The sequence below is a fragment of the Macrosteles quadrilineatus genome, unplaced genomic scaffold, assembly GCF_028750875.1.
Source record: "Macrosteles quadrilineatus isolate MER2022 unplaced genomic scaffold, UCM_ALF_1.0 Scaffold_6__1_contigs__length_79288215, whole genome shotgun sequence".
Lineage (NCBI taxonomy): Eukaryota > Metazoa > Arthropoda > Insecta > Hemiptera > Cicadellidae > Macrosteles > Macrosteles quadrilineatus.
The window spans coordinates 1,642,467-1,668,843 of NW_026542599.1; the positions used below are offsets into that span (position 1 = coordinate 1,642,467).

The window sequence follows — 26,377 nt, forward strand, 5'->3', positions numbered from 1 at the left end:
CACTTAAACAACGAAACTTGAGCCTAATTATTGAATTTATACCTCGCACTAGTCACGCCTATTTTACTAAAGAGCGTGTTATACAAGGTAAACACTATTAGTTGATGGAAATTCAACCCTGGTCCATGTTACATCTATCAAACCTGGACCATATTTTAACTCGGCAACTCATGAATCTTTGTTTTCATCGTTCAACTCAGACTTTTTTTTCATTTTATATTTGAATGTACAGGAATTTATGCGTAGTATGACCCTAACCAAAAAGGTTGGTGATTGGTGGGAATCTAACCCGGGTCCCCAAGGCAAAAGTCCCAGGATTATACCTAGTCCTCAGTCCACCTGAACCTTATAACCCCAGGATTTATTCTCTCCTCCATAACATAGACCTGCGGCACTCCGGCGAAGAAGCGTCAGTCAGGAACCTGTAAGTAGGTCCCCCCCCTCCCCCTCTCACTGTCCGTCTGTCTGTCTGTCTGTCAGTGATACGTTATCAGTGAGGCACAGTGCACCGGGAGTGACATGTGAAAAATGGCTTGTGATGGAGGAGCCGTGTTTAAAGTGATTCTTTTGGTGAGTAATAGTTGTTTGTTTTGTAATTTAATAAGTTCGGTATATAGTTTAGAATGTGAAAGAATAAATTGGCGTGTAAATAACATTCTTGTGTCTCCTATGGAGGGTAAATACGATTGTTAAGTTAGGCGGTAAGAGTGTAATCTTAATATTGCCTTTGCGTTGCAGGGATGTACTAAAAATTAGGAATTTTCTTACATTATGCCTAACTTATGCGTAATATCGTGATTTCATGATCATCTGCTGATATATAAAACGTGCTCATGATAGTTTGTTAAGAAAATAATCTTAATTCCTTAGGTTTATTTGTTGTAACAAACTAAAGAAACATTTTAACAGTTTTAGTCTTAGTATTTATTTGGTCAGGAGTAGAGATTCTGGGTCAAACATGGTACTTCTATTCATCACTAATCAATTCAATCAATCTTATTTTATGATGTTATATTAATCTTAATCAATATTTAATTCAAACCATATTATTGTTTGAAAATAATTAAAAATTTTGTTTGTAGTTTTAAAGAGTTGCACAGCTATTTGAAAATTAATTTCCTTAAAATTAACTTTCTTTTCACACCCCCATAAACCATATACTTAAAATGTTCGTCATGACGAGTAACCTTGCGCATAATTATCCATTATTTCATAAATTGCCCTTTAAGGTCGTAATTGCTTTCCAAAGGGAACTTTCCTTATACATAATGTTAAAAAACCTCAGCTGTCCTTATTTGTATGTTAATCTTTCAATTTATATCCTTATTAAAATCAGGTGTGATTATTTGTTTCTTTTACTGTATTTTGTTTATTTCAGGTTAATTTAACCAATCAATAGTTTTATTAATCCTTATGATGTCAAACGGGGTGAAGCCCGTGGGTAACAGCTAATTTTAGTAAAGTTCAATGTGAGTGCATTTTTTAAATTCCATTTTTATCATTCACGTAGATTTCAATTGCTATTAGGAAGAGTAAAGGCTAAAGTGGGTTTCATTTGCCTTTATAAATGCCAGAGGCTGTAGAATGGTTTAATCTGGCTTGTGGCTAACTCAATTTGCTCTCACCGTGACTAATTTAGCTAAGTCTTCTAATTCACTCCCTTCAGCGAATACAAACCTTAAGGGATAGCTCACCTGTTTGAGCAAAACTTCACTTGTATCAGTCGTCACTACGATTGCTCGGATTATTACCGGTTACCTCAATTATAAATAATGTTTGTAACAGTAAAAAGTAACGAAAAGATAGCTGTATCCGAATCTATAGCTTATTTTAAGTACTTAAGCGAGTAGCCTACTTAAGTAATTCTAATTAAATACCAAAGTACGTAAATTTGTAAATACCTTTTCGCTACACTACTGCGAAATGTTTACTATCTTTTTTGGATTTTGCCGACGTAAACAAACAAATTTTTGCTATTGTTTTATTAACTGTTTCAATTTTCAACAACTAAAGTAAACATTAACTTTAAATTGAAGGCATAACCAAAAAAATTCTCTTAGTTTTGTAATGAAGAAAATAATTATTCTTTGTAGTGTAGCGAAAAGTAACGTTCAAAACACGAGTGAAAGTGGGTCTATACTTATTCTCGACCATTTATAAATAAAGTAGCTCGATAAATCTCACACTTCAAACATGGTCTCAAATATGTAATGACTCACTTTCCACTCTTGTTATGAAATATACTATTTCCAACCAAAATAATGGCACTTTTTAGCTCGAACAAAATGGTAAAATTGTAATCATCAAAGTTCTAGTTTTTATAAACATTTTAATGAACGTTATAAAATAAAACATTGTGTACTTATTACTGGTTATCATGAAGTTCAAAATTAAACGATTCATTGTGTTTGGTGTTTGTTAACCTTACCAAGGAAAAAATATACTATTGTAATAGTGAAAATGTTTATTCCAATGAACATTTTTTTGAGGCGAAAATTTTTTTAGAATGTTTTGTTGAGTTTAATACAATTTACCCATGATTTTTTATCGATAAGAAAATTAAGCGCGATAAGAATTCTTCAAGTTAAAAATTGAACACTCATTACTTATACTGGAATCTATCAAACTGATTACATCTTATACTAATTATTTGTATCACAAAGGAGAACGTTTGATAATTTAATCTAAGTATAGAGACCGTTGTGTTTATAACATTAAGCTTTGTACATATTAGCTATCTAACAAGCTTTGTATAATGGCCGAACTCCGTTTTACGTTATAGCACTTGTTTGTATAAACGAAACACTAAACATTTTCAAAGGTCGCAAAACACTAATGACCTTTAGAATACATACTCGATTCTCTAAACAAAATCCGTATAACCAAATACACATGGTGATACTTTGAAATGAGTATTCATAAAGATTATTCAATATTTGTCTCCTTGTTGACACAAACATGTTAGAAAGCTCGTTGAATGCATTTGTCCCCATTTACCTAAGGGTCTTAAGGTAATTAGAGTCCTGTTGAATAAGCATTATATTCTCTTTGACTGGAATAATTTCGTCTCGTAAATGCAGAGTGTTTCCCTCTAAAAGCTACAAGTCCATTATAATTACACACACTACTTAAATAATCCAAGAGGTGCTCTCAACTCTATTACTCGATGAGATTTAGTTCAAAACAACTCTGGTTGCTTTTGAAGTTTTAAAACGCATTTGTGGATCCATTCAAAGGAAATATTTAACTTGTTTACTAACCACTTTATTTTAAAATTAAAACTTCAAATGAGTTTTATGTTTGTATGTATTTTTATTCTCGTGAATATTATTTTACTTAACTTCCCTTAAATTTCCATTTCCTAATTGATATTATGTTCTTAAGGTTATTGTAACGCTATGAGTAATTGGATCCAAAATAAAATAGATTCATTATTGTACCGTAAGTAATGAAGTAAAGCTTCACGGTCTCGTCTTTTTTAAACTGTAATTTGGAAATAAAAGTTTAGTTTTTACACACTCATTTATTGATTTAACTGCATAACAGTTTACTCAACTGTCAACTGTTCTTTTGAAATCAACAGTAATCAAAAGTTATAGGTTGAACGTATTAACAAACTTGTACTATTGGTGATGCTACTCAGTCAATTATCAGCGATAAAATTGTACTAATGAACATTTGTTTCAAAGACGCCTATTTTTTACTTAGATATACATTTCTCCCATATTTGAATTGTATATGTATATACTTAGCAAATTTCCAATATGGGGAATACACTGTGACCGTAGGTCCCATGGTAAGACCTAGAACTGGAACCGACTTACTTTTTGATTTTGATGCCACATAGGCCAAAATAGCCTACTATAATTTCAAAAAGAAACATTTTATATGTGTGGCCGTAGCACAAGAGTTTAATTAAAAATGTAAGATTTTTATTAAATTCGGTACAAGTCTGTAAACTTGCATTAATTCCAACGATTTAGTGAACCAGCATAATCAGGTATTTATTCTTTACTAAAGAAAATATCTGACAACTGACTTTTAAATAAACTGTAAAATTATAGTACGAAAACTTGAAAGAGAATCACTATACGAGGGAAACACATTTTAATAATTAAAACCAAGAAAATTTGTGTGATAATGCAACTGCAATCATAATATAATAGAGCAATGCCATATAATAGAGAGCCATAAAATTGTAAGACAGCCATAATGATATGCAAGTCCCGTGTGGTCGCCTTACACTGTTGGCAATAGGATGAGACTGGAGGCTCTACAAAGGCGTTTTCTTCGTTTGGTTGGTGTCCGGCTGGGTTTTGCCTATCTTGATGTGCCTGTGGAGGAACTGTCCAGCAATCTGAACTTGTCACCTCTTGCCCTGCGACGTGACGTGGCTGATGTTATTCTTCTCTGGAAGATAGTCAATGGTCACATGAACTGTCCAGATCTCCTAGCTGAAATCGACCTCAGAGTGCCTACAAACACAAGATCTCGAGATCTGCTGGGTCGAAGATACCACTCAACCAACTTCGACTTCAACAGTCCTTTCGCAAGGTTTACTCGCCTGGGAAATCGAGTTGCGTCTGGGTGTGACCTGTTTTTCGATGGACTTCAGCAGGTTCGTCGGCAGGCCTCCTCTCTTCTTCTTTCTGGGAAAGACTAGTAATTAATTTATTGTTGTTTGTTAACCTTTATTTTCTGTTGTTGCTATGTTAGAGTATTTATTGTTGTTTGTTAATCTTATTTTTTTGTTGTTGTTACGCTTTGGATATTTATAACCTGTTATATCTTTGTTAACTTATATTTATCATCAAATTTTGCTTACCTATTTTGTTGTATTCAACCATCATGTTTATCTTTGTAAATTGGCTGCTGCCGTTGGAAATAAAAAAAAAAAAAAAAAAAAAAAATGAGTAAGGAGCAAATTTTGGAAAATGTTAGGTTATTGGGATTTTTTTGTTTTGACTGAAAAAAAATATTCTAACAATGCAATAGCGATAAAATGATTATTCCACAAATTTCAATAAATAATAATATTATGGTAGAAAACCTCCTTCCTGCACTTATTTGGCATACACAAATTTCACTCTGAACAATACTAAACCTATAAGGTTTTTGGTAAAAATATATTCACATCCAAATTATATACATTACATGCTTTAATTCTTTAACCACATCTTTTTACTGGTAGTAAAAAGTAGGCACAGCAAGTCAAGTACAATTTTATAGCCGAATCGTGTTAGTGTTCACAATCGTTCGAACAATGGTCGTACGGGTGGGTCAAGGAGTCGGCTTTCCCATGCTTCGACCTTCAGTACTAGAGGATGGTGCCAACTCTCACGAAAAAACTATCCTTAACCTTACAAGTGAAACGTTAAATGTTAAAAGGTCCTGATTGTTTGATTCGTAAAAAATATCGTTTGCCTATAAGGTCAAATAAGTTCCTGAATAGAGATAACAATACCTAGATTGAGGTAATAATCGAGAGTTTCTTCAAGATGTTGGCATACAAGTTAAAAACCCAAAACATTGACCATCACTATAAATGAATAACTTAAATGCAATTTTGTTTAGTAGAATTTGAATCCAGTCTAAGAGAACAATCTCGGGTTTCATCGTAAATAAATGCTTTCAACCTTTTATACTGAACGTTAATGTGTAAACGTACATATTATAGACTAATGGGTATGACATACAATATTCATAACAGTTCTTAAAACAGAGAATATTTTGTCTGAGATACGAGCAACGAAAACTTAACTTTAACATATTTAGTAAAAAGAAAGCGCTTTTTTATAGGCAGGTACTTTAAACTTTTTAAAGAAATGTCAATATAAAAAGTAAAGGATCTACACCCTTAGTCGAACCATAAAAGTTATTTTAGCCATTATTTGAATTTTATTGACTTTTATTAACTTATCTTTGTATTTATTTTCTTTTACCTTTTTTGAAAATATCAATGTCTTTAACTTTCGTTTGGAAACACTTGTTTTGTAAAAAAAAAAATGTCTTCATATTCATATAGGCCTACTGTTGGTAATATTTTATTGACAGTACAGTAGTGTTATTAAAACATATACAATTTATAATGGAAATAAAGGAAATCTCGTCAAACTTAAATTCAAAATTTTCTTTTATTTATTTCTTAATGTCTAGTGTTGAGATGTTATAAAATTCAGATAGTTGAAGTATTAAGTATTAATCATGTTTTCTCTAGGAAAGATCTAAGCAGATAATTAGCTTTTTAGAATTAAGAATAGTTTAAACTCAATTTACGGTAATGGAGGAAATACTTATGTTTGTTTACTTGTTTAAATATTCATATTTAAGGAGATGTTTTATTAAACAAAATCCACATAGAGTTTAAGACAAGGAAAAGAGTTATTTTAATATTTTAACCTGTGGACAGATTTCCTGTTCACCATTGCAACGTTAGCAGTTTAGAATATAATAAATAATCTGTTATTAGCCTTGGAAAGATTTGGTGTAGACTAGGAACATACTTTAGATCAAGTATATAAGTCGTTAAAAACTAGACGTAGTGCGAACTATTGTCAAATATAAATGAACCATATGTTATTTAACTACACTCACCACACAATAGCTATCAAATAAGCAATGTGGCCATTTGGGAACAAGGTAGTAATATTAAAATCACACACAGCGGATGTATCCGTGTTATAAATTTACCTGACATAAAATAAATATTGTCACTCTTTACATATTATACAACTACTGTAAAACACACGCATAAGAAGAACTATCATCGAATTCGTGACGTAATATTCGCAAACTAAACTTGAAACACACTGTAGTAGGAGGAACGTCTCGCTTGGGTAGGTCCGCGTCATACCAGCAAATGCAACCGCCGTGTGAGTAGAGTCGTCACGGTATAATGACTACACGTGAACCTACCAGCAGCGTTAACGAGTATTAAAACTGTTAGTGTAAACTAGTTAACGCAAATCTTGTTATAATTTTAAATTTAGTTATATGACAAAATGGGTTAGCGATTCCACGCCGGATATGGTTCGCTCAATGCCGAACAGTTATGCTTTATAAAGTCTTGTGGTGCTTATGGGACAGTGTTTTGAGGAATATAACTAAAAAAATTAAACATTTCATAGAAATAAAGCATCCAACATAGGATCTAAGTTTTTAAACGAATTTACCAATATCACCTATCGACCAAAAAAGGACAGAAATAATGAACAAACTTGTTTATTAAGGAAATGTTTTTTTTACTGGTTGGATGATTATTTTAAACATGAGCTAAATGTAAATATTAATGTATTTTAGCAGAGTTTTGATACAGTTACTCTATATAATTAGTTATATATATTACAGTCAGTTGTATAAGAAATTTTAAAGGATTTGGTCAGCCATCAACGTTGTATTCTTGGTTTAGTTGTTATTTAGAATTATAACTTGGATTTTATGATACTATTCCTGTAGCAATCCGCTATTGCCAACGCTTAAAAATCTTACAGGAAAATAGTTTTATCCCCAAATAAACGAATTCCTTTATGGAGGAAAGCAATCTTCTTACCGTGGCTACAGCATTTTCCCTGGGTTGGATGAACTTCAACTGTAGGTGGGCTTAGTACTAGTATGTTTTATCTATGGTACTATCATGCCACAGAAATATCACATACCAAAGATATATAGCATGTGCTTGGATTAATTTAGAACTTTAACTAGATTAACTTTACCATTACTTTTCGTGTTTTAACGTTATAAAGGTTGTTTTGTAAAGAACCGGAGATAGTCCAGTAGTTGATCTTGCTAACTATGTAAGGTTGGCCTTACGTAAATCTAAACAAATATTTTATAGCTTAAGAAACAATATATAATCTAGTTTTACCTCCGCTTAAAACCAAAGTAACAGAGTTTAGCTGTTAAGCAAAAACTATAACCAAAAGAATGATCGATAATAAACTACCTCTCCTTAAAACCTAATACATTGAGTTTTAAACACACAAAACATCAAGAAATATGAATAAATCCCAAACTCCATGGAGTACAGGCACGTCTAAACTTACACAACAGTCACCAAGAAAACAATGGAGTGAAGGATGCGATTGTAGGACAACACGACATCGACATAGAGCAAGAGTTTCGTCAAGTTATAAATATGTATACTCTGTGTTAGAAATGAATGCCTAACCGCTCCGAGCAACCGCACCTCCCTGGGTACACAATTAGCTTTGAGAAATATCTTGCATGGGAATATGTTTCGTCCACAGTGCATAGCTTGTGATATTTCCTTATTTTTGTAGGTTTTTTCCTTTTAGATCTCATAGGGCTTCAAGCTTCGAAAATATATCGCAATTGAATATGATTTTACCCAGCTTCTAGTCTGTAAAACGAATATTGTATAGGCCCTATGTATTTTTCTGGGCATTCGGTATGGGGCAAATTATTCGTCGTCAATTTCAGTTTACAAAATATCCCGCATCGAATAATGTTTCAACTTTTCACCCACCTACAATCACTTACGTTATTTTCTTTGATGTTTTGTGGGTTTTCTGGCTGGAAAAATTCATAAGTGTGTAGTTTACTTTCTTATAAACAGTCGTTCAATACATTTTTACACTGCTAACATAATTGGATGTGTCGCTCGCATTGAAAATATAAAGTTGACAGTTTGATTCCCAGAAACCGCAGTAACTCATAATGTTTCGACTCTGACCTAGCCTCACTTCACTTGACTAATATGATTTTGATTTAAAATCCAGCTGATCTAGTCCAGAAAAAAAGTGCCATCACATTTACTCAAAAGTACGATATTTTACTTGCGAAACGAGCTGTACAAACTTTACAAAACTAATATTTTACTGCGTATTCAAAATCAACAGAGAAAGAATAAAGATTAATATTGGAAAGTACCTCATCAGCCAGCAAAAGAGTATATGTATTTTAGTAATGGTTTAATCGATTTTAAGGGATTAAAATATCATCAAGTGGGAAATTTCAACCATTATTCTAGCTATGAATTGTGCAATAACATGCTCTAGAAAAAAACCTTTATGAAATATAATAAGTATCATTTTTATTTATATAAAACATTTACAAATAAGTTCACTCATTTGTGTGTGAAACACTCATTGTGTTCACAAATGTGTGTGAAATAAAATAATCATAAATGAATATTATAATAAACTAGATATTAAAAATACTACCTAGAAAACAGCCAGAAGTTGAACTCAAATTTTACGTTTGAAAATTGAAGTTCCAGCTATGGTTACGGGTTTGAATCTAAAATTATGATGCTCTTTATTTACGTCGTTCTAAATACTGTATAGTTTACTATCTTTATACATGTACCTTTATGTTTACGACCAGAATTGATAAGGTGCATACTGCATACGACCATACTACCTTGGCCTTGTCTTATTAAAAGCTCCAATGCTGTGACGGTCAGTGTAGCCCCCCCTTCCCCCTACAACTGAACAGCTGAAGTCCATGTGACCTACACAAGGTCAGCCACTCTCTCAGCTGGTGCGTGAGAATAAAATATTATAACAACAGCAGGCGTTGTTTTACTTTTGCCTTTTTCAAAACCCTAAATAACTAAATTACTAACTAGAAGTTAGTGGGAATTGTCTGCAAATTTTTGTAGCTACCTAATTATAAGCTGTTTAGTCCATTTTAGTTGGATTTCAGAGGTCGACATGGTTTTGAAAAAAATATATTACAAATACAAAATTATATTGTACAAATATCGTACACCTTTCTTAATTGTTTTTTGATTAGATTGTTTATATTCTTGTATACTGTACATTATTCGAATCCGCTTATAATTCCTTAGCAAACGTATACTAAAGCTCCCAATGTAAAAATAAATCATTATCGTACTAGAATATTTCAAATACTTGTGGATAACTCTTGTATTGGTTGACAGAGATTTAGAAGCTAGTACAATCGAACTCGTCATAATTCGTTTTTGATTTTAACATAGCAAATGGACAACCTGTATTACCAAAAGTTAGGTCTATTCTAAGTGACAAATAAATTAATGTGACATTTTAAATATTTTAATTGGAATTTAGAGTCATCAAACATTCTAGTTTACCTAAAAGAGTAGAGGCAAAAATCGTTGTTGGATTTTAAATATAGGCTACTTCAAATTGTGTCAAAATGGTAACTTTGCCCATCTTGATTAGCTTAACAACTAGCTTTAAATAAATAAATAAAAATTATTAACCTTTTATTATGTAAAAAAAAACCATAAACTCCATCGCAGTCGAATGAAACAGAAGTATTTTTTTTTACTGCAACAGATTCCCTTTATTATTTACTTTTAAGAAAAGAGCAGAAAGATGTTGTTCAATAAACTTATTTGCAACGAAGTATCTTGTTAAACACTAAGCTGAACACCACATTGATGTGATGTTACTCAAATATTTTTTATTAAATTAAGAAAACTATAACAATACTTTTTTTAACCTTGAATTGTTTTAACTAGGCAAGTTTTTAAATTGACGTTTTTAAATGTTTAGCCCGTACTATGTTTAACTGACTTATTTAGAAACTAAGAACTCATGGGCCACATTTCGATTAAAAAAATTGTGTCTTAAAATAGTTTCTGCTGTCCACTTTATTATCAATAATACATTCACTATAATACATAATATAGTATACTTTGGTACAGTTAGTCATTGTTACTGCAAGGCAGACTCACACGCCTGTTTTCATGATGAAAAGCATTAACAATTTATTGAACGACGATTATAGTAATACATAGATAAATATAAGCAAAGCAATTTTTTTGAACTCCATTTTGAATGTAGGCTCCAGATTACGTTGAGTAAAAAAATAGTTTAAAATAAGTGCTTCAACATAATTCTATATTGTTGATTGTTGTCACGAAAAGCTTCATTTTACCAAGATATGGCATGAGGGGTAAATTAAGCAGCATCAAACTATCCATTTCTATGTGTAATTTTGACATTATAATCTTGACAGAAACAAACCTTTCAGATGATGTCTTCGATGCAGAAATATCTCCTGACAATTTTACTATCTACCGGTGTGATCGATCTCCACTAACCAGTTCTAAGTCCTGCAAAGGAGGTGTTTTAGTTGCCATCAAAGATAATATAGCTTCGACTCGCTTGATTTCAAATGTAAAAGAAGTGGAACATCTGCTGGTTAAAATTGAACCTTGTAAAGGCACTAGCTGGCTTCTAGTAGCTTGCTATATACCACCACATCAGCACGTCTCCAAGTACAGCAGCTTTCTTTCCTCAGTTGAAGAAGTCATGTCCTCCGGCCAGAATTTTACCGATATCATTATTGTCGGTGACTTCAACATTCCAGGCATAAATTGGGACCATCCACTGGACAGAGGCCACACTCCATCATCTGGAGTGGTTCTTACTTTGATGGAACTTTTTTGTCTAAAACAAATTAATCACGTTTTTAATGGAAGAGGCGTCTTATTAGACTTAGTACTCAGCTCTAATATGAACTTCACCGTGTCCTTGGAGAACGATTTTCTTGTAAATGTTGAAGAGAGACACCACCCCCCTATATCCATCATTTTGCCTTACAACTCCTCTACAAAACAAGTGACCTCCAAGAAGAAGCAGTATACACACGACCTTAAAAGATGCCGACTAGATGTTGTCCATAGATCTCTTTCCTCTTTAGATTTTTCGTCTGTCTTGAGCACACCTGATCTAAACCAAGCCACTGACGAATTTCTTTCTGTAATTGCTGAGGTTGTCAAGGAAAACTCGCCTTTAAGAAGGGTAGGTTCTTTTCCATTTCCTAGATGGTTCTCCAATGACTTAAAAAATCTAGTGATTACTAAGAAAATCCTTCACAAAAAATATAAGCAACAGCCAACAGCATACAACTACCAATCCTTTGCAAATGCTAGGGCTTCGTGCAAGAGTCTGGCAGTCAGCGAACATAAGAAGTACTTAAGAACAATTGAGCAGGGTATCCCTGGGAATCTCCATTATTTCTGGAGTCACGTCAACACTCTAAAAAAGTCTTCCACAATACCATCCCGTCTTGTCTACAATAGTTCCATCGCAACTGAAGCTGACGACATGTGCAACCTCTTCAAGAATTTCTTTTCTTCAGTTTTTACAAAGCCAACGGAATCATTTGATGTGTCAACCTTTGGTCACCTTGGAGACTCCCAAACTTTAAGGTTTAGCCCACGTGAAATCTTTGAGAAACTTGAAAAGCTCGATGACAATAAAGGTTGGGGTCCTGATGGCATACCTCCAAGGGTATTGAAACACAACAGGTGTTTACTGGCTCCACCAATCTGTGACATATTTAATGCCTTAATGGACTCTGGTATCTTTCCTGATGCATTCAAAAGGGCTTATGTGGTACCGATTCATAAGACTGGTCCAGTTGAAAATGTTGCTAACTATAGGCCAATCTCGATTCTTTCCTCTATATCTAAAGTATTTGAAGACCTTGTCCTTGATCGAATCAAACATAAACTTGCAGGGATTGTATGCTCTCAACAGCATGGTTTTACAACAGGAAGATCAACAGTGTCTAACTTGATTCTTCTCCAAACCCAAATTCAACAAGCCTTTGCCTCAAACAAACAACTTGATGCTGTTTATTTGGATTTCTCCAAAGCCTTCGATACGGTGGACCACACCCTTCTGCTGCGGAAAATTCAAGACCACGGCTTTGGAAACAAATTCGTCAGGTGGCTGGCCAGTTATCTGTCTGACCGTCGTCTCAATGTCAAGTATGCGTCGGCTCTCTCCTCTGAATTTGTTTCCTACTCAGGGGTACCCCAGGGATCGTTACTTGGTCCGTATCTCTTCACAGTCTTCATAAATGACCTCCCTGACGCACTTCAGAACGAATCTCTGCTTTTCGCTGACGATGTAAAGATTTTCTCCACTATATCTTCTTTTGATGACTGCCTCCGGATTCAGAGAGATCTTACTAGTCTTGATCGTTGGTGTGTGGACAACAGGATGAATTTGAATATCAAGAAGTGCCAAGTCATTACTTTTCATCGCTGTAAAGTCCCTATAAACTACAATTATTCAGTTCGCAACATAAATATTGACCGAGTGCAGCAAGTTAAGGACCTCGGCATCATCTTGACGCCCTCATTGAACTATCAAGCTCATGTATTGGATTTATGCTGTAGAGCAAACAGAACGCTCGGTTTCATCTTCCGTTTCTCAAAGCAGCTCAGCGGTTCAGAAGCTCTAAAGTCCCTTTACTGTGCCTTGGTGAGGCAAACTCTCGAATATGGTTCACCAATATGGAGTCCTCATCAAAAGTTGCTAATAAATGAGCTGGAGAAAATTCAACGAAGATTTGTTCGAATGGTGGGCTTCAAGATGGGATTCCCATACCTTCAGGTGCCCATTGACACTATATCCCTGGCACTTGGTCTTCAGTCGCTGGAGGAACGTAGACTCATTGCTGACACGGTCCTGCTGCACAAGATTATCAACGGAAGAGTCGACTGTCCTTACATGCTCCGCCAAATCCATTTCAAGACTCCTTCCAACACAAGGTCGACTGATCTGTTTATCAAGCAACAGCACCGCACAAGCTACTCAGCAAACAGCACGATGGTTCGAGTCCAGGGAGCTGGCAACAAAGTGACAAGGCATGTCGACTTTTTTCAAGACAGCGTAACTACACTCAAAAAGAAGATCAATCTCAGTCAGTCCTAAATAAAAATTGTTTTTTCGTTGTACCATTCAAACCAATACTACTTGTCTGTTAAAAATTTCACTTTTGTCTTTGCATTTAACTTTAGGTTTGTCGTTGCTCTTTAATCAATTTAATTTTATATTAGTTAATCTATATATTTATCTTTCTCATTTGTTATTGTTGTTAGTGGGTTTGTTGTTATTGTTTCATATTTTTATTTATTGTTGTTGTTTTAAATAATTTATTTATTAGTATACCTTTTGTTATTTTGTCAGTTTTTGTTTTGTTTGGCTAGGTTTGGCATTGTTACTGTTGTTTGTTATTATATCATTATATATTGTTGATTTTTTTCTAATATATAAGCACAAAATTTGTTATTATCAATTAAGTCATCCTGAGTTTAATGTTTTGTTTTGTATGCTGTAAAATGGAGATGTCCGTTGGAAATAAATAAATAAATAAATAAATAAGATATCATAATCACGTGTTGAGAAATTTCATACATTTTGGTTTATGAACTTTTAGGAGATGGCTACTAAAGTCGTCCAAATATACACTGTACTATTGGGATACGTAGTTGCAGGCATTAAAAGAAATATGTAACAACAATAAACATTTCCATATTTAGCTTGGCGAATCCTCTACCCATATTACACTCAGGACTATGTTACAGATACTATGCTTGTGCTGCCTGGTGTACAAGAGGTTCACAGACAACGAAGCACTCAGAGTGTTCTATCACCTGGAGAAGCTGTCCAGAGAATGGCCTCACCTGAACAACATCACGTGGGATGAGAATGGAGCATTATTGGCTGACGTCACGTTTGGTGGGTTCACCATCATCACTCTGGGACTGCTGATTGGTCAACTGTGTGGTGAGCTGAGGAGGGCCAGGAGAATGGTATGTAGTCATAATGTAACGTAATTTGAATATGATAAGCCTACAGTTAGTTATTTCCAAAACAAAAATATGTGAAATGAATATAGAAGCAATAGTGGCAGTTCTAGGACCTTGTAGGGGAGGAACTACCAGGGAGTGTTTATATTACTAAAAAAAGAAGTGGGTGTGGGGGCCCACCCCCAAAATTAGATATTTTAAAGCCAGTTTCAGCGTATATACCTGTTAAGAAAACTCCGTTACGTTCTCAGGAAAAAATGTGTGTTTAAGTTTAGTTTTCCGGAATGAAGTAGGGGGGCCTTAGCCATTTTTAGACCCATTTGAAACCCCCTGTGCATTAGAGTGGTACGTTTTGAGTAATTTGTCAAAGGTATGATCTTGAGAGAAGTCAGTAAATTTTTGATGGTTAGAAACTGTATCTAGCATCATTTGGTTTGGTTAAATGGCCTTAGCCGAAAAAACCCAACTGATCTTTGCCAGTGACGAAATCACTATTATTTAATAACATGTATCTAACATTGCTCTTCAAGCATGGTGATTGTGTTTCCTCTCTCAAGCTTTTCCTAGATTAGCTTACCCGAAGCAGGATCAGAGGTAATCAAACTGTACCTTCTCAAGTTTCTTCCTTTAAAATATTTAAACCATGCTCTACTAGTTCTAATTTTTGTTTACGAAGAAGTCAGTATTTACTAAATAACTGATTATTTTTAATTCACTATTTTTCAATGTTTTGTGTACATTATGTTTCGAGTGTTACTATAATCTTTTTTTAATGTCAATGTAAGTAAAAAATAAACTGCAAGTACATTTTTTTTCAAGGAGGCTAGTCAAAAATGTAAATACAATAAATAAAACTGTGAGGAAAATAATAAATGCATAGTTATCCGTCAAAAAATGTATTTCATTTTCTAATAGACAACTAGGCTGTAATTGTTTATCATAAAATAAAGGAAATGGTTATAAGCAATATGTTAAAAGCCGATTTGGTCTTAATAATAACGCTTATTAAATTCTTATTATTATTCTGGTAAAATATATTATGGATAAAAAGGTATGGTAATAATGCTTTTGAAAATTATTGTGGTTTAAGAATCAAAACATTAATACCTATCAATAAGGAATTCACACCATCAAACCTCCAAGAGATGTTAATTGCCTAACAAGGCTGTGAATAGTGCGGCCTTGTGTGAATGCTACAATCAGTTGCGGCTATGTGAGAACCAGTCCATTCATTCACAAACACACTCGGTTACGTAACAGCTTTGCCACAGCCTGAGTCAGTATTCTTGTCCTCTAACAGCTGTAAAACACATGTGTGTCATACAGGCAATATAATGCTAAAGGAGTGCCTCAGTTGCAGGCTGCATACAATGCATAAACACCAGGAAATGCATTTTGTTAACCACGATGGCTGCGCCTTCGGTAATTCCAGCGTTGATGTCTCTGAGAAGTACTAGGCTATTTAAGTAGAAAACTTGTTTTGTTAGGTGTCATACAACAAGTGGAAATGTAATGAATTGATTTGGAGGTGTGCATAGTGTTGTGGATAAAATTATAAGTAAAATATTACTTCGGTATTATGTACACGTATTTGTAATCTAAGATTATAAAAGTCAGAGCCCTCCTTCATTGACTGTTTTATCACTAATTCTCTTACTTTTAGACTAGCTAGAATCATGAAATTCGGGTTACTATTTATTAAGTTTAAGATTGGAGAGTCGGAACGTTAAAATAACGGTTTTACCAAGGGGCTGTGCCCTATAGGACATTGAGGTTACAATGTTATTCTTCTCGACATTAAGTTTCAGCAATTAGTTTATATCTTACCTTATTTTGTTTCATAATTTTTATCCTATACCATCGGTTCCAAAATGATTGTTTTGTTAATTTTTTATTGAATTGAGATCATTAAATTAATTTTTTTGTAAAACAATAAATGTCTTACGTGTTTAGGCTTGGTTACTGTGCTTATTTATTACAGTACTTCTATTTGGCACTGCAGTTTGAGTGTAAGATTTCAGGTTAAGTGTAAGAAAGGGCCATGTGGCCCTAACTTTGCTTGAAAAAATAAACGATTTTCCATTTCATTTCATTTCAGATTACTTTTGTTGATTTAAATTTTAAATTTTTTTGCGTCAAACACATAAAATTGGCGTGTTCAAATTTAAATATTGTTTTGTTTCACAAATTTGGATCTTGAAATGTTAATTCATGGAATACAGTACACAACTATTGCTCAAACAATGACAACATGCAATGCATACGCCTAAATGTGAATTTATAAAGGTCAAAATATTAATTAATAGGAGATCACTCTGGGAGGGATATTTTTTTTATAAATCAAGAAAATTGACCTATAATAGTACATTCAAAAACCCTCATTTAGGGAAAAAATGTTAAAATGGCTTCGTATTTACTTAAAAAGTGCGAAGAAAAATTTTTTAATTTGTAGTTTATATCCCTCGAAGATTATTCTAAATTCTTACTGCTATGTTTAACATATGATAGATTTGTTTAGTGTTCACTAGTTTACCCGAAACAACAATTATTCGGTTAGAGTGAAGCGAAAATGCTTTGGTATATCCACAATATCTTTTAAGAAATTAAACACAGTAAAACATATACAACGTGTTTACTTCTGTAAATAAATATTTAATGCAATTTAGTAATACAGTATTGTCGCATATAAGTTGTTATTTGTAATCAAAATTTAAATTCCACAAACTGCATATAGTACAGTATATCCTACTCAGTTAGCTCAGCTATACGTAAGTATTCCAATTAACCAGTGGTATTAGAAGGACAAGGTCAATTAGCGAGTTAACCCAATCAAATGTTTCCCACGTTCACTCATTAAATAACTAATGGCTGCATAAAATGTAGGTTTATATTGTGGGAAATACTTGCTGATTAGCCTACTAAGACTATATACAGCTCCTATGGTTGAAAATGCAGCTTGACGTAATATTCAAAAAATTCAATATCAAGCTAATAGTGGATTTACAAAACTATATTGCAGCTTAGTCTATAAAAAGCTTAAAAGGAAATGTGTATTACGAAAGATTATAAATCAAAGTAACAAAATTATATTACAAAATTTAACATGGTAGTTGGAACTTTTAAACTTTTTCAGCTCAGTACTAGAATCGTCTTATAGGTTTGTTATTTTCCAAATATATAGATCCAAACACGAGGTTTATGTATATTTTGAATTCAAGAATTATGCATAATAACCCTTGACCAAAAACTTTTTCAAACGTTTATATTAAAAATTTACAGCCGTATGCTAAATACTTCAACACGTAATTGTGTATATAAAGAAAAATTGAACAGGTTTATACTAAATAAACTTATCAAAGTATATATGAAATTATCAAGTAAACATTATATTCACAGTTATAATTCGAGTGAAGGTCTGTCCATTATTATTTCATGATTCTTAACCATATAGTTTTGTTGTGAGCTCACCTAACTGTTAATCTGACCACATTTTCCAAGAAAATTGTTGTGGCTTACGCATCGTGATGAAAAGTGTCGTTCAATATTCACCACAAAAGGTCAATTTAAAAACAAAAATATGTTTCACGAAACTGAAAGCTGGTGTATTGTTGTAGCCTATTATTTCGGTTTTGAGAGCTCGACGTCCTTTTCAGGACTAGTTGATAAATCCTACAATAAATCGGTTAGATTCCTATGTTGGATCAAATATTTTTCTACAATATCACTGCGTATGAAATAAGAATACATTGACTTACCAGACGCTGTAGCGACGTGATATAATAATCCAGATATTGTTTCAAAAAATGTTGCCTCCACTATTTATTCACTATAGGACTGCCTTGCCTAGATGACATATATCATGATGGTACTCTTCTCTTTACAGTTAGCCTCAACAATGGTTAGTTTTATGTAACTCACTAACTAAGGAAAATTGATTTTTAGGCAATATACACAATCCCGTTCAAATGTAAACGAATATCCTCCTAATAACACACACATTATAACACAAACTTTAGAACTATAATAATATAACTATAATAATATATTTTAACTTAGAAGGGTATTTTAGGTATATCCCAAAACACAAAAGGATAACTTTTACATCAAAATCAATCAATATTTATTTGACAAGCAGGTGCAAGCCATAAAAATCATCATAGGCAATAACAAGCTTGACCTTAAAACGTAACCAAACGCACGAATAGTAACAGCATGAAAGCTTATTTAAATGTATTATCTGTATAAAAGAGAAATGATTAAATCCGTGTTCCTCTAGGTTTGCTTCTTCCTGATCCTGGGATGCATCATGTTCCTAGCAGTGGGAGGACTCAGTCTGGCCGCCGTGGATCAGGTACCTCATCATCTGGTGGACAACGCTATCGTACTGGGGGTGTTGGCTATCCTTACAGGACTTCTGTTCCTCATAGACCTAGCCTTCACCGGCAACAAGAGGTAATCGATGTGGAAGCGTTAGAAATGCTGTGAATCATTACAAGATGCATTGTTTATAAACGTTTTATGTTACATTAAGTGGTAAAAACTTTACGGGGCCTATGGTGTACAAAGCAAAAGTTCTAGGAAATAGGACGAATTATGAACAATGAGTTTATAGTGTAAAAACTGTCACATAAAACAGGAAAACAGAAAATGATGTCGAATTTTACCTCAGCAACAAACAAAACAATTTTAGAATGAGTAAACTTCATGGTATTACATTTTATTCATTATTTATTTCAATCAAATGCAGTGTTAGAAAAATTTTACATGTTTCAAAACATGTCATCTAGGACATTTTGTCAGTAATACAATTAAATTCTTTACAGATATGTAGTCTACGTTGTACTACTTTAAGGAGGGATTAGACACTTTTCTGTATAAAACACAGTAAAATGAAATACGGATTTCAGGGTATTGGACTAGTATGATCAATAAGGAGATATTTTAACTCGTTACATAGGCCATTCAATGACGAAAATCAGCGTTGAATGATAGTGAAACATCCCATAATGTCTGTCATCAATCAATATTGTCTTCTTTTGAAAAGAAATTCGCTTAGGAGATCATCCTATAAATAGCAATAAAATGATAAACTATTTTGGGCTATAATCCATGGGCCTCGATCATTGCTAGAATCCGTCAGCAAAAATATTTTATTATTTCTCATCGATTCGTGACATTTGTATTACATGCGTTGCACTGTATCTTAGCTAACAACTAAATTACAAAACCATCAGTAAATATTATTTAGCCACCAAAGTAGGACTAACTTTTTTGTATGATGCGTTATTAAATAACCTACATTTTTTCAGGGTTTCTTCAGATTCATCCATGGTAGATAAAAATAAGAAGCCTATTAAAATAGTGTCTGCACCTTCGGCTCCAGTCATGGAGGAAAAACCTCCCAAAGAAAATAAGGAGCCTGTAAAAGTAAGTAGTTTAGGCCTGTAAATTTTTCCAAATTATGACAAACTGTTACTATCTGAGACACAGGCAATTAAAAATTTCTTTATGGTAATTCACAATCAAATAGTAATGTTAAAGGTTTAAGTGCAATAAAGTACTATTCAACTCACACTCACTAAATAAATATTTCTTGGATTTACTTTGCCCTTTTTTAAAACATTGCACTAATACGCAGTTAAAATATATATCTCTTTGATATGATATTTATACCTTTAAGATAATTAAAAAATGTGTAATATATACATTTATTGGGGAATATTAAAGATAGTTGTGGTAGGTATTCCAGCCAAGGGAGGGAAGAGGAAAATCCAACCTAACCGTTTAAAACTAATCCGCTTTTGAAGGTATTAACTCTTTTCAACTTGCGAAGTATCGCTTTTGGATTTTCTGGCATCAATTTAATGCTTTTGAATGAAGAAGGGTTTAAAATTCCCATCAATAAATTGTGTGTAGGACAAAAAAATTACAAATGGGATGGTATTCAAATGGTCCAAAATCGTTTGGTCCAACGTTTATATTGCCGTTCGTTTGGTCCAAAATCGTTTGGTCCAACGGTTAAAAACTCGTATGTTTGGTCTAAAATCGTTTGGTCCAACAGTTAAAAACTCGTTCGTTTGGTCCAAAATCGTTTGGTCCAAAAGTACAGGCAAAACCAGAAGTACAATTTTGCATTGTGGAGTAAACATATGAAATATACTGTACGTTTATATTGCCGTTCATTTGGTCCAAAATCGTTTGGTCCAACAGTTGTAAAACAGTTCGTTTGGTCCAAAATCGTTTTATCCAACACATTAATACGAGTTCGTTTGGTCCAACGGTATAAACTATTGCGTCCCTCACATTGAAGGCGTTCAAATATCCACCGTCGTATACAATAATAATATTAATACAATTTTTGCTTTAAACATGCCGACTTTCTATGTTTTAAACGTTAAATACACCATGTTTTGTACATAAATAAATACATACCTCCTCTATTATATATATATATATAGATAGGGTTAATGGTTAAGATAATACCATTGACAATAAGCCACAACAAATACAAACTCTTTTCTTTTCAATAATTTATTCTTGGTTCTCATGGGGAGTAAACATAACATTTTGGGAAGTTTTAGAAAAATAGGATATATCTTCACTGAGAAATTCACTTTATATATTTTGTATTATTAACTAAATGATTGTTACAAATACCATGACAAACACACAACAAATATAGATTGAAATTAATATATAGATAAATTAAATAAACCATCTGTTTAACAATAAATGCAAACTTAAAGCAAAGTCAATGTTTATCCACAAATCTATGGATTTAAAACGCGTTGTTTTAAGATTGACTGGGGATAAAAAGTTAACAGGACACAAGCACATTATATATAAATAAATACATGTATATGTACGTGTATGTAAATGCAAACATATCAATTATTTAGAAACATTACACAAAACAACAAATATAGGCCTCGGAAGGCAGGCGGTTGGGTTGACGACGTGACGGCGATTATTTAAACGCCTTAAATGTGAGTGACGTAATAGTTCATACTGTTGGACCAAACGATTTTGGATCAAACGAACTGTTTTACATTTGTTGGACCAAACGATTTTGGACCAAATGAAATACTCCACGTGAAACGTACAGTCTATTTCATAAGTTTACTCCACAAGGCAAAATTTTACTTCTGGTTTTGCCTGTACTTTTGGACCAAACGATTTTGGACCAAACGAACTGTTTTACAACTGTTGGACCAAACGATTTTGGACCAAACGGTTTTGGACCAAACGAACTGGTTTACAACTGTTGGACCAAACGATTTTGGACCAAATGAAATACTCCCTACAAATGTACAGTTACCTACTTAAAATTAGGGATTAATTTTACATGCCTTCTGACGTAACTGTATAATTGCTATCTCAATAGCAAGTATATTTTATTTACTTTTAATTGTGAATGTATCAAGAATGCAAACTAATTTAAGTGTTTGGATCAGCACATAGAGTAAAACATGTAAAATACAACAAAACCTAAAATATATCCATAAACTGTTTACTTGTATCTGACTTTTACAGGAATTTGACGAAAAGTCAAAGAAAAATGTCGGCAACGGGGTAATAAATGAGCTCAGGTCTTCTTTGAAAAGGAAGAAGACAGTGGAAGATCTTGACGGACGAGGGGTAGTGGTAGAAAAGCTAGAAAGAAACGTGGACTTTGAAGTTGAAAAAGCGCGGGAGCTGAAGAGAGAAACTGCGAGATTGGAGGGAAGAAGCGAAGAGGGCAGACAGTACGGTCGAAGAGGGATGGAAAACCGGGGATTTCCTAGGAGCTATTCGGACGACTCCGGGAGGTAAACTATAAACCTTAAGCACTTTGGAAAATTAGTACAGTAATAGGATGTCATTGTTTACTTACATAACTACATAGTTTTACTTAAAAACACGGGTAACGGATCAATTATGTTCAATGATTGAGAGAAGAAGTAAAATTGTAATGCTTCAAACTTCAGCTAATCAGCTGTTAACCAATTTAATTGTTAACGATTTGTGCAATAAGTGATTGGTACAATGAGTCGTTTTTCTACTCGTGTCGTTAACACTATCTTTACGCAATAGTTGCGTTAACTACTACAATGCGTGTTGCCCCTGCAAAATCTATTCCTAGGCTTAAGATAGATAGATAGATAGGCTTAGGATTTAAGATTAATGAATATAGCCGTGTAAAACCAAATAAAATATGTATATACAAATTTATAAACATTTTATTGGTACTGCAAAAGTGGAATTCGTTACTGTATATCATTCTATTAGCTTATACTACTTGTGTATACACACTTGTGCCAAATACTGTCAAGTTTGTAATGATGTTGGCATGTTATTATTTAAAAAAAGTAATATATGAATAGGCAGATATAGAGAGTTCAAAGTTTAGTGTTTGATTAGGTAAAAATGTAATTTTAAATTTGCTATATTCATTTTTGAATTACAGGTTCTCAGATAGGTTTCGTCACGAGCTGGTGGATGCTGAGACAGACAGAAAGTTCGATCGAGAATTTGATAGGTATTATCACTACTTATAATAAACTTTCCTTAAATGGCCCTATCATTATTCTATGTTTCTTTCTATACACTATAAATTCTATACACACAAAGTTTGACCATAGTGTGTATATTGTCATTATTTGTATACAATAACCTCAACACGTTCAGATTCTTAAAAAAGTATAAAGAAACTAATTCAAAATTTAAGTTGTTTAAATTTTAAAAATTTTAACAAATAAAATTATAAATACAGGGTGAACATAAAAGAAGTGAACAACTTTGAACATCAATTTATCGAAAACTACGGGTCCGACATCGCTGAGGTTGGTACCAGTGAGTCGGAAAACACCTTAAGTTTTGTCTCAAACAGCTGATTGCTGTCAACAATACAAACACGTGACGAAAGATGTTATTTATCGATTTGTTTAAAAATTGTCAATACGCTCTCAGAAAAGTCTTTTTATGTGTTAGAATTAGAGAGAACTCAGTCTGCCACCCGTGTCCACTAGTGACTTTTTTGTGGGGAATGTGAAAGACAAAGTTTTTGTTCCTCCTTTGCCATTGAACCTTATGGAATTCCAAAATCACATTACTACTGCAGTACAAAGTGTCAATGAGACCATTCTTGAAAAAGTTTGGGCATAATTTAGTTTTAGAATAGATGTGTGTAAAATAAGCCGAGGATCCCATATTGAGCACTTGTAATATATGGGAAAAAAACTTGAGAATCTTAGCTTTCTAATGGTGTATTTCACTTTCTCCTAGGTAGTATAACTTTCCTGTAATCTTTTATTAAAGTTGTTCACTTCTTTTGTGTTCACCCTGTATATTCGATTTACATGATTTGGTAAAGACATTATGATATCTTCACAAAAAAACTCACCAAACTGAACTTGTTAATGTGGTCTTATACTTTTACACAAAAATATACATTATTTACTGGGCATTAATCACCCCGTGAAATCATACATGGCCTGATAATTTCCATTAGACTTATATTTTACAGTATGATAACATTATTTCACAGTTTAGCATTATGTTTCAACAGTTTATAGTTATTTCCATACCAACTCCATTAAAAAATTCACTTTTTTCAAGACTTGATTCGAGAAATGTAAGCGTTGTTGAGGGGACTTACGACAGTCGGCGATCTCCGCCCAGCATGATGGAGTTGGAACTAGACGAGCATTACCTGCAACCCCAGGACTACTACATAGAGAGGAAACCATCCAGGGATCGCAGCAGGGAGAGGGAGAGAAGCAGGGAGAGAGAGAAAATCAGGGATAGGGAGAGAGAAAGAGACAGAGAAAAAGAGAGGGAAAGGGAAAAGCTCCACGACTACAGAATATCAAGCTCTAGGAGACACAGCCTCGGAGGAGATCTCTCGGACCCTGAGGAGTTTCAATCTCAACTTCCAAGTGTGTCGTTTCTTCTTTCTGAACGAGGGAGAAAGGTAATTGATACAAAAAAGATACCAAATGTGCCTTTGGGTACATAGAACTACAATGTGTGACTTTTGTCATAATCCTAAAAACGTTTACTAACATTTTCCATCACTAGTTTTGGTACCTGTATGGCACCATCATCACAAGTACGGGTTTCTTTCTTCATACGAAGATAGTCATAATGTTTAACATAAAAATAATAAATAAACATTTAAAAAACGACAGAAACACGAATACAAAACATTTATGGTAACTTATCAGTTAAGAAAAAACAAACTACACTAACCCGGTGGGGTTTGTGCGGTGTGATTAGTTACAATAAATGCTTTATATTTGTGTTTATGTCGTGTTTAAATGTGTATTTATTATTTCCGTGTTAAACAATATGACGCTCATCGGATGAAAGAAACCACCCTGATGATAGTGCCTTACAGGTTCCGAAACTTGTTGTGTTTACAAAAATATTGGATTGCCCGATCCTTTTAAATTTTGTTTGGCAATCCGGAGGCTAACATCTACGATGAAGTTTTCTATCACATCAACGAAACGAGTTGTGTAAACAACCCACTGTTTTAAGTTACCATGCACTTTTTTATACCTCACCTGTTTTTTATTTTTGGAATACCACCTGGTCTAGTATGGTAAATGGTCTTCCACGTTTCCTGTGTATAATGCATCAGCAATTCGGGCTTACATATGGAGAACTGTTTCAAAATATATGTTTTGTGAGTAGCTATTATATCAGTTATCTTCATCACTCACTTGCCTATGTTACCACAGGTTCTCCCAAGCGTCTCTACGTCACCCGTAGAACGAGTCCAAGAGGTTAACAAGCCTCGGTATTATTTCAACTCCGCCAGAGACCCAGCCTCCGGGTCCTCGGCACCTCCATCTCCTGCGGCACCCTTGCAGTCGGAGGTGCCCTCGCCCGGATCACCTCGGCGTCCTGGGTATGTCCTGCACACAGCATCACATTGGGAAGAGTATGAGAAGAGTCCCACGACAGTGTCTGGACGTCTGCAGCACTGGTTCAGGCGGAGTCAACCTGGTAAAGCCCCTTGAGATGGAGGAAGTTTGAATGTGAAGTTCAGAACTGAGTATGGTGGAGAAAAAGTTGACGAATTATTGATACGAGTGAAGCCATCCTATCTATAAGAACCAGCTTCAGCCAGATGCTCATATAGTCTATTATTCCACTCAAAGAATTAGCTAATGTAAATATTACATTCCCCTTTCAATATGACAGTTTCCTGACTTACATCTCGAGGGGTTGTTATGCGACTTTTCAGGGGACTTTTATGCGTCTCAATAAAAACCATTGATTTGTTTTAATAAAGAAGTCAACCCTATCTATATAATTAATCTCAATCTTATTTTTATTTTTGTATGGAAACAAATTTTCAATATAAGTCACTGAAAGCTAGAGACAATTATTATAATTTCTTTGTTAGACGAAAAAAATATTAGATTTCCTTACATAAAAAATTAGTACTGTATTACGGAGACACCTAAGCTAATTTATCTGGGTAATCTCTTTTGGTAACTCAGTTAAATTTTATACTAAAGTTGACTACGACTAATACATTGGTAGTCATTATAGTATTTACGATCGTCAAACATATTTGGCTAGATATTCAATTCAATTCAAACATTCTTTATTTATAAATTTGCACAATGGTACAACAAATAGTGTCAATGTTTACAAAAAGAAATAGTAATGACAATAATCCTATATATAAAAACAGTTACACTAATTTCGTCTAAATTAAAAGTAAATTTATTAATGTGTATGGAACGTTCATTTTCGTATCAATTGATTTGATTTTTTACTCATCAATTACTCTAAGCTCTGTTCTAAGCTCTGTGTTTTTCG

General features: G+C 33.7%; 1 protein-coding gene across 1 annotated transcript; it reads left to right on the top strand.

Moving 5' to 3' along the window:
* Positions 1-499: 499 nt before the first annotated feature.
* On the top strand, positions 500-26,171 carry LOC128996918 (serine/threonine-protein kinase fray2-like). The gene is made up of 8 exons (XM_054422453.1): positions 500-570; positions 14,336-14,563; positions 18,837-19,012; positions 19,870-19,987; positions 22,094-22,368; positions 23,007-23,078; positions 24,158-24,512; positions 25,285-26,171. The coding sequence occupies exons 1-8, from the start codon at positions 529-531 to the stop codon at positions 25,564-25,566; spliced, it is 1,548 nt and encodes a 515-aa protein (XP_054278428.1). The 5' UTR covers positions 500-528; the 3' UTR covers positions 25,567-26,171.
* The last annotated feature ends 206 nt before the right edge of the window (positions 26,172-26,377 follow it).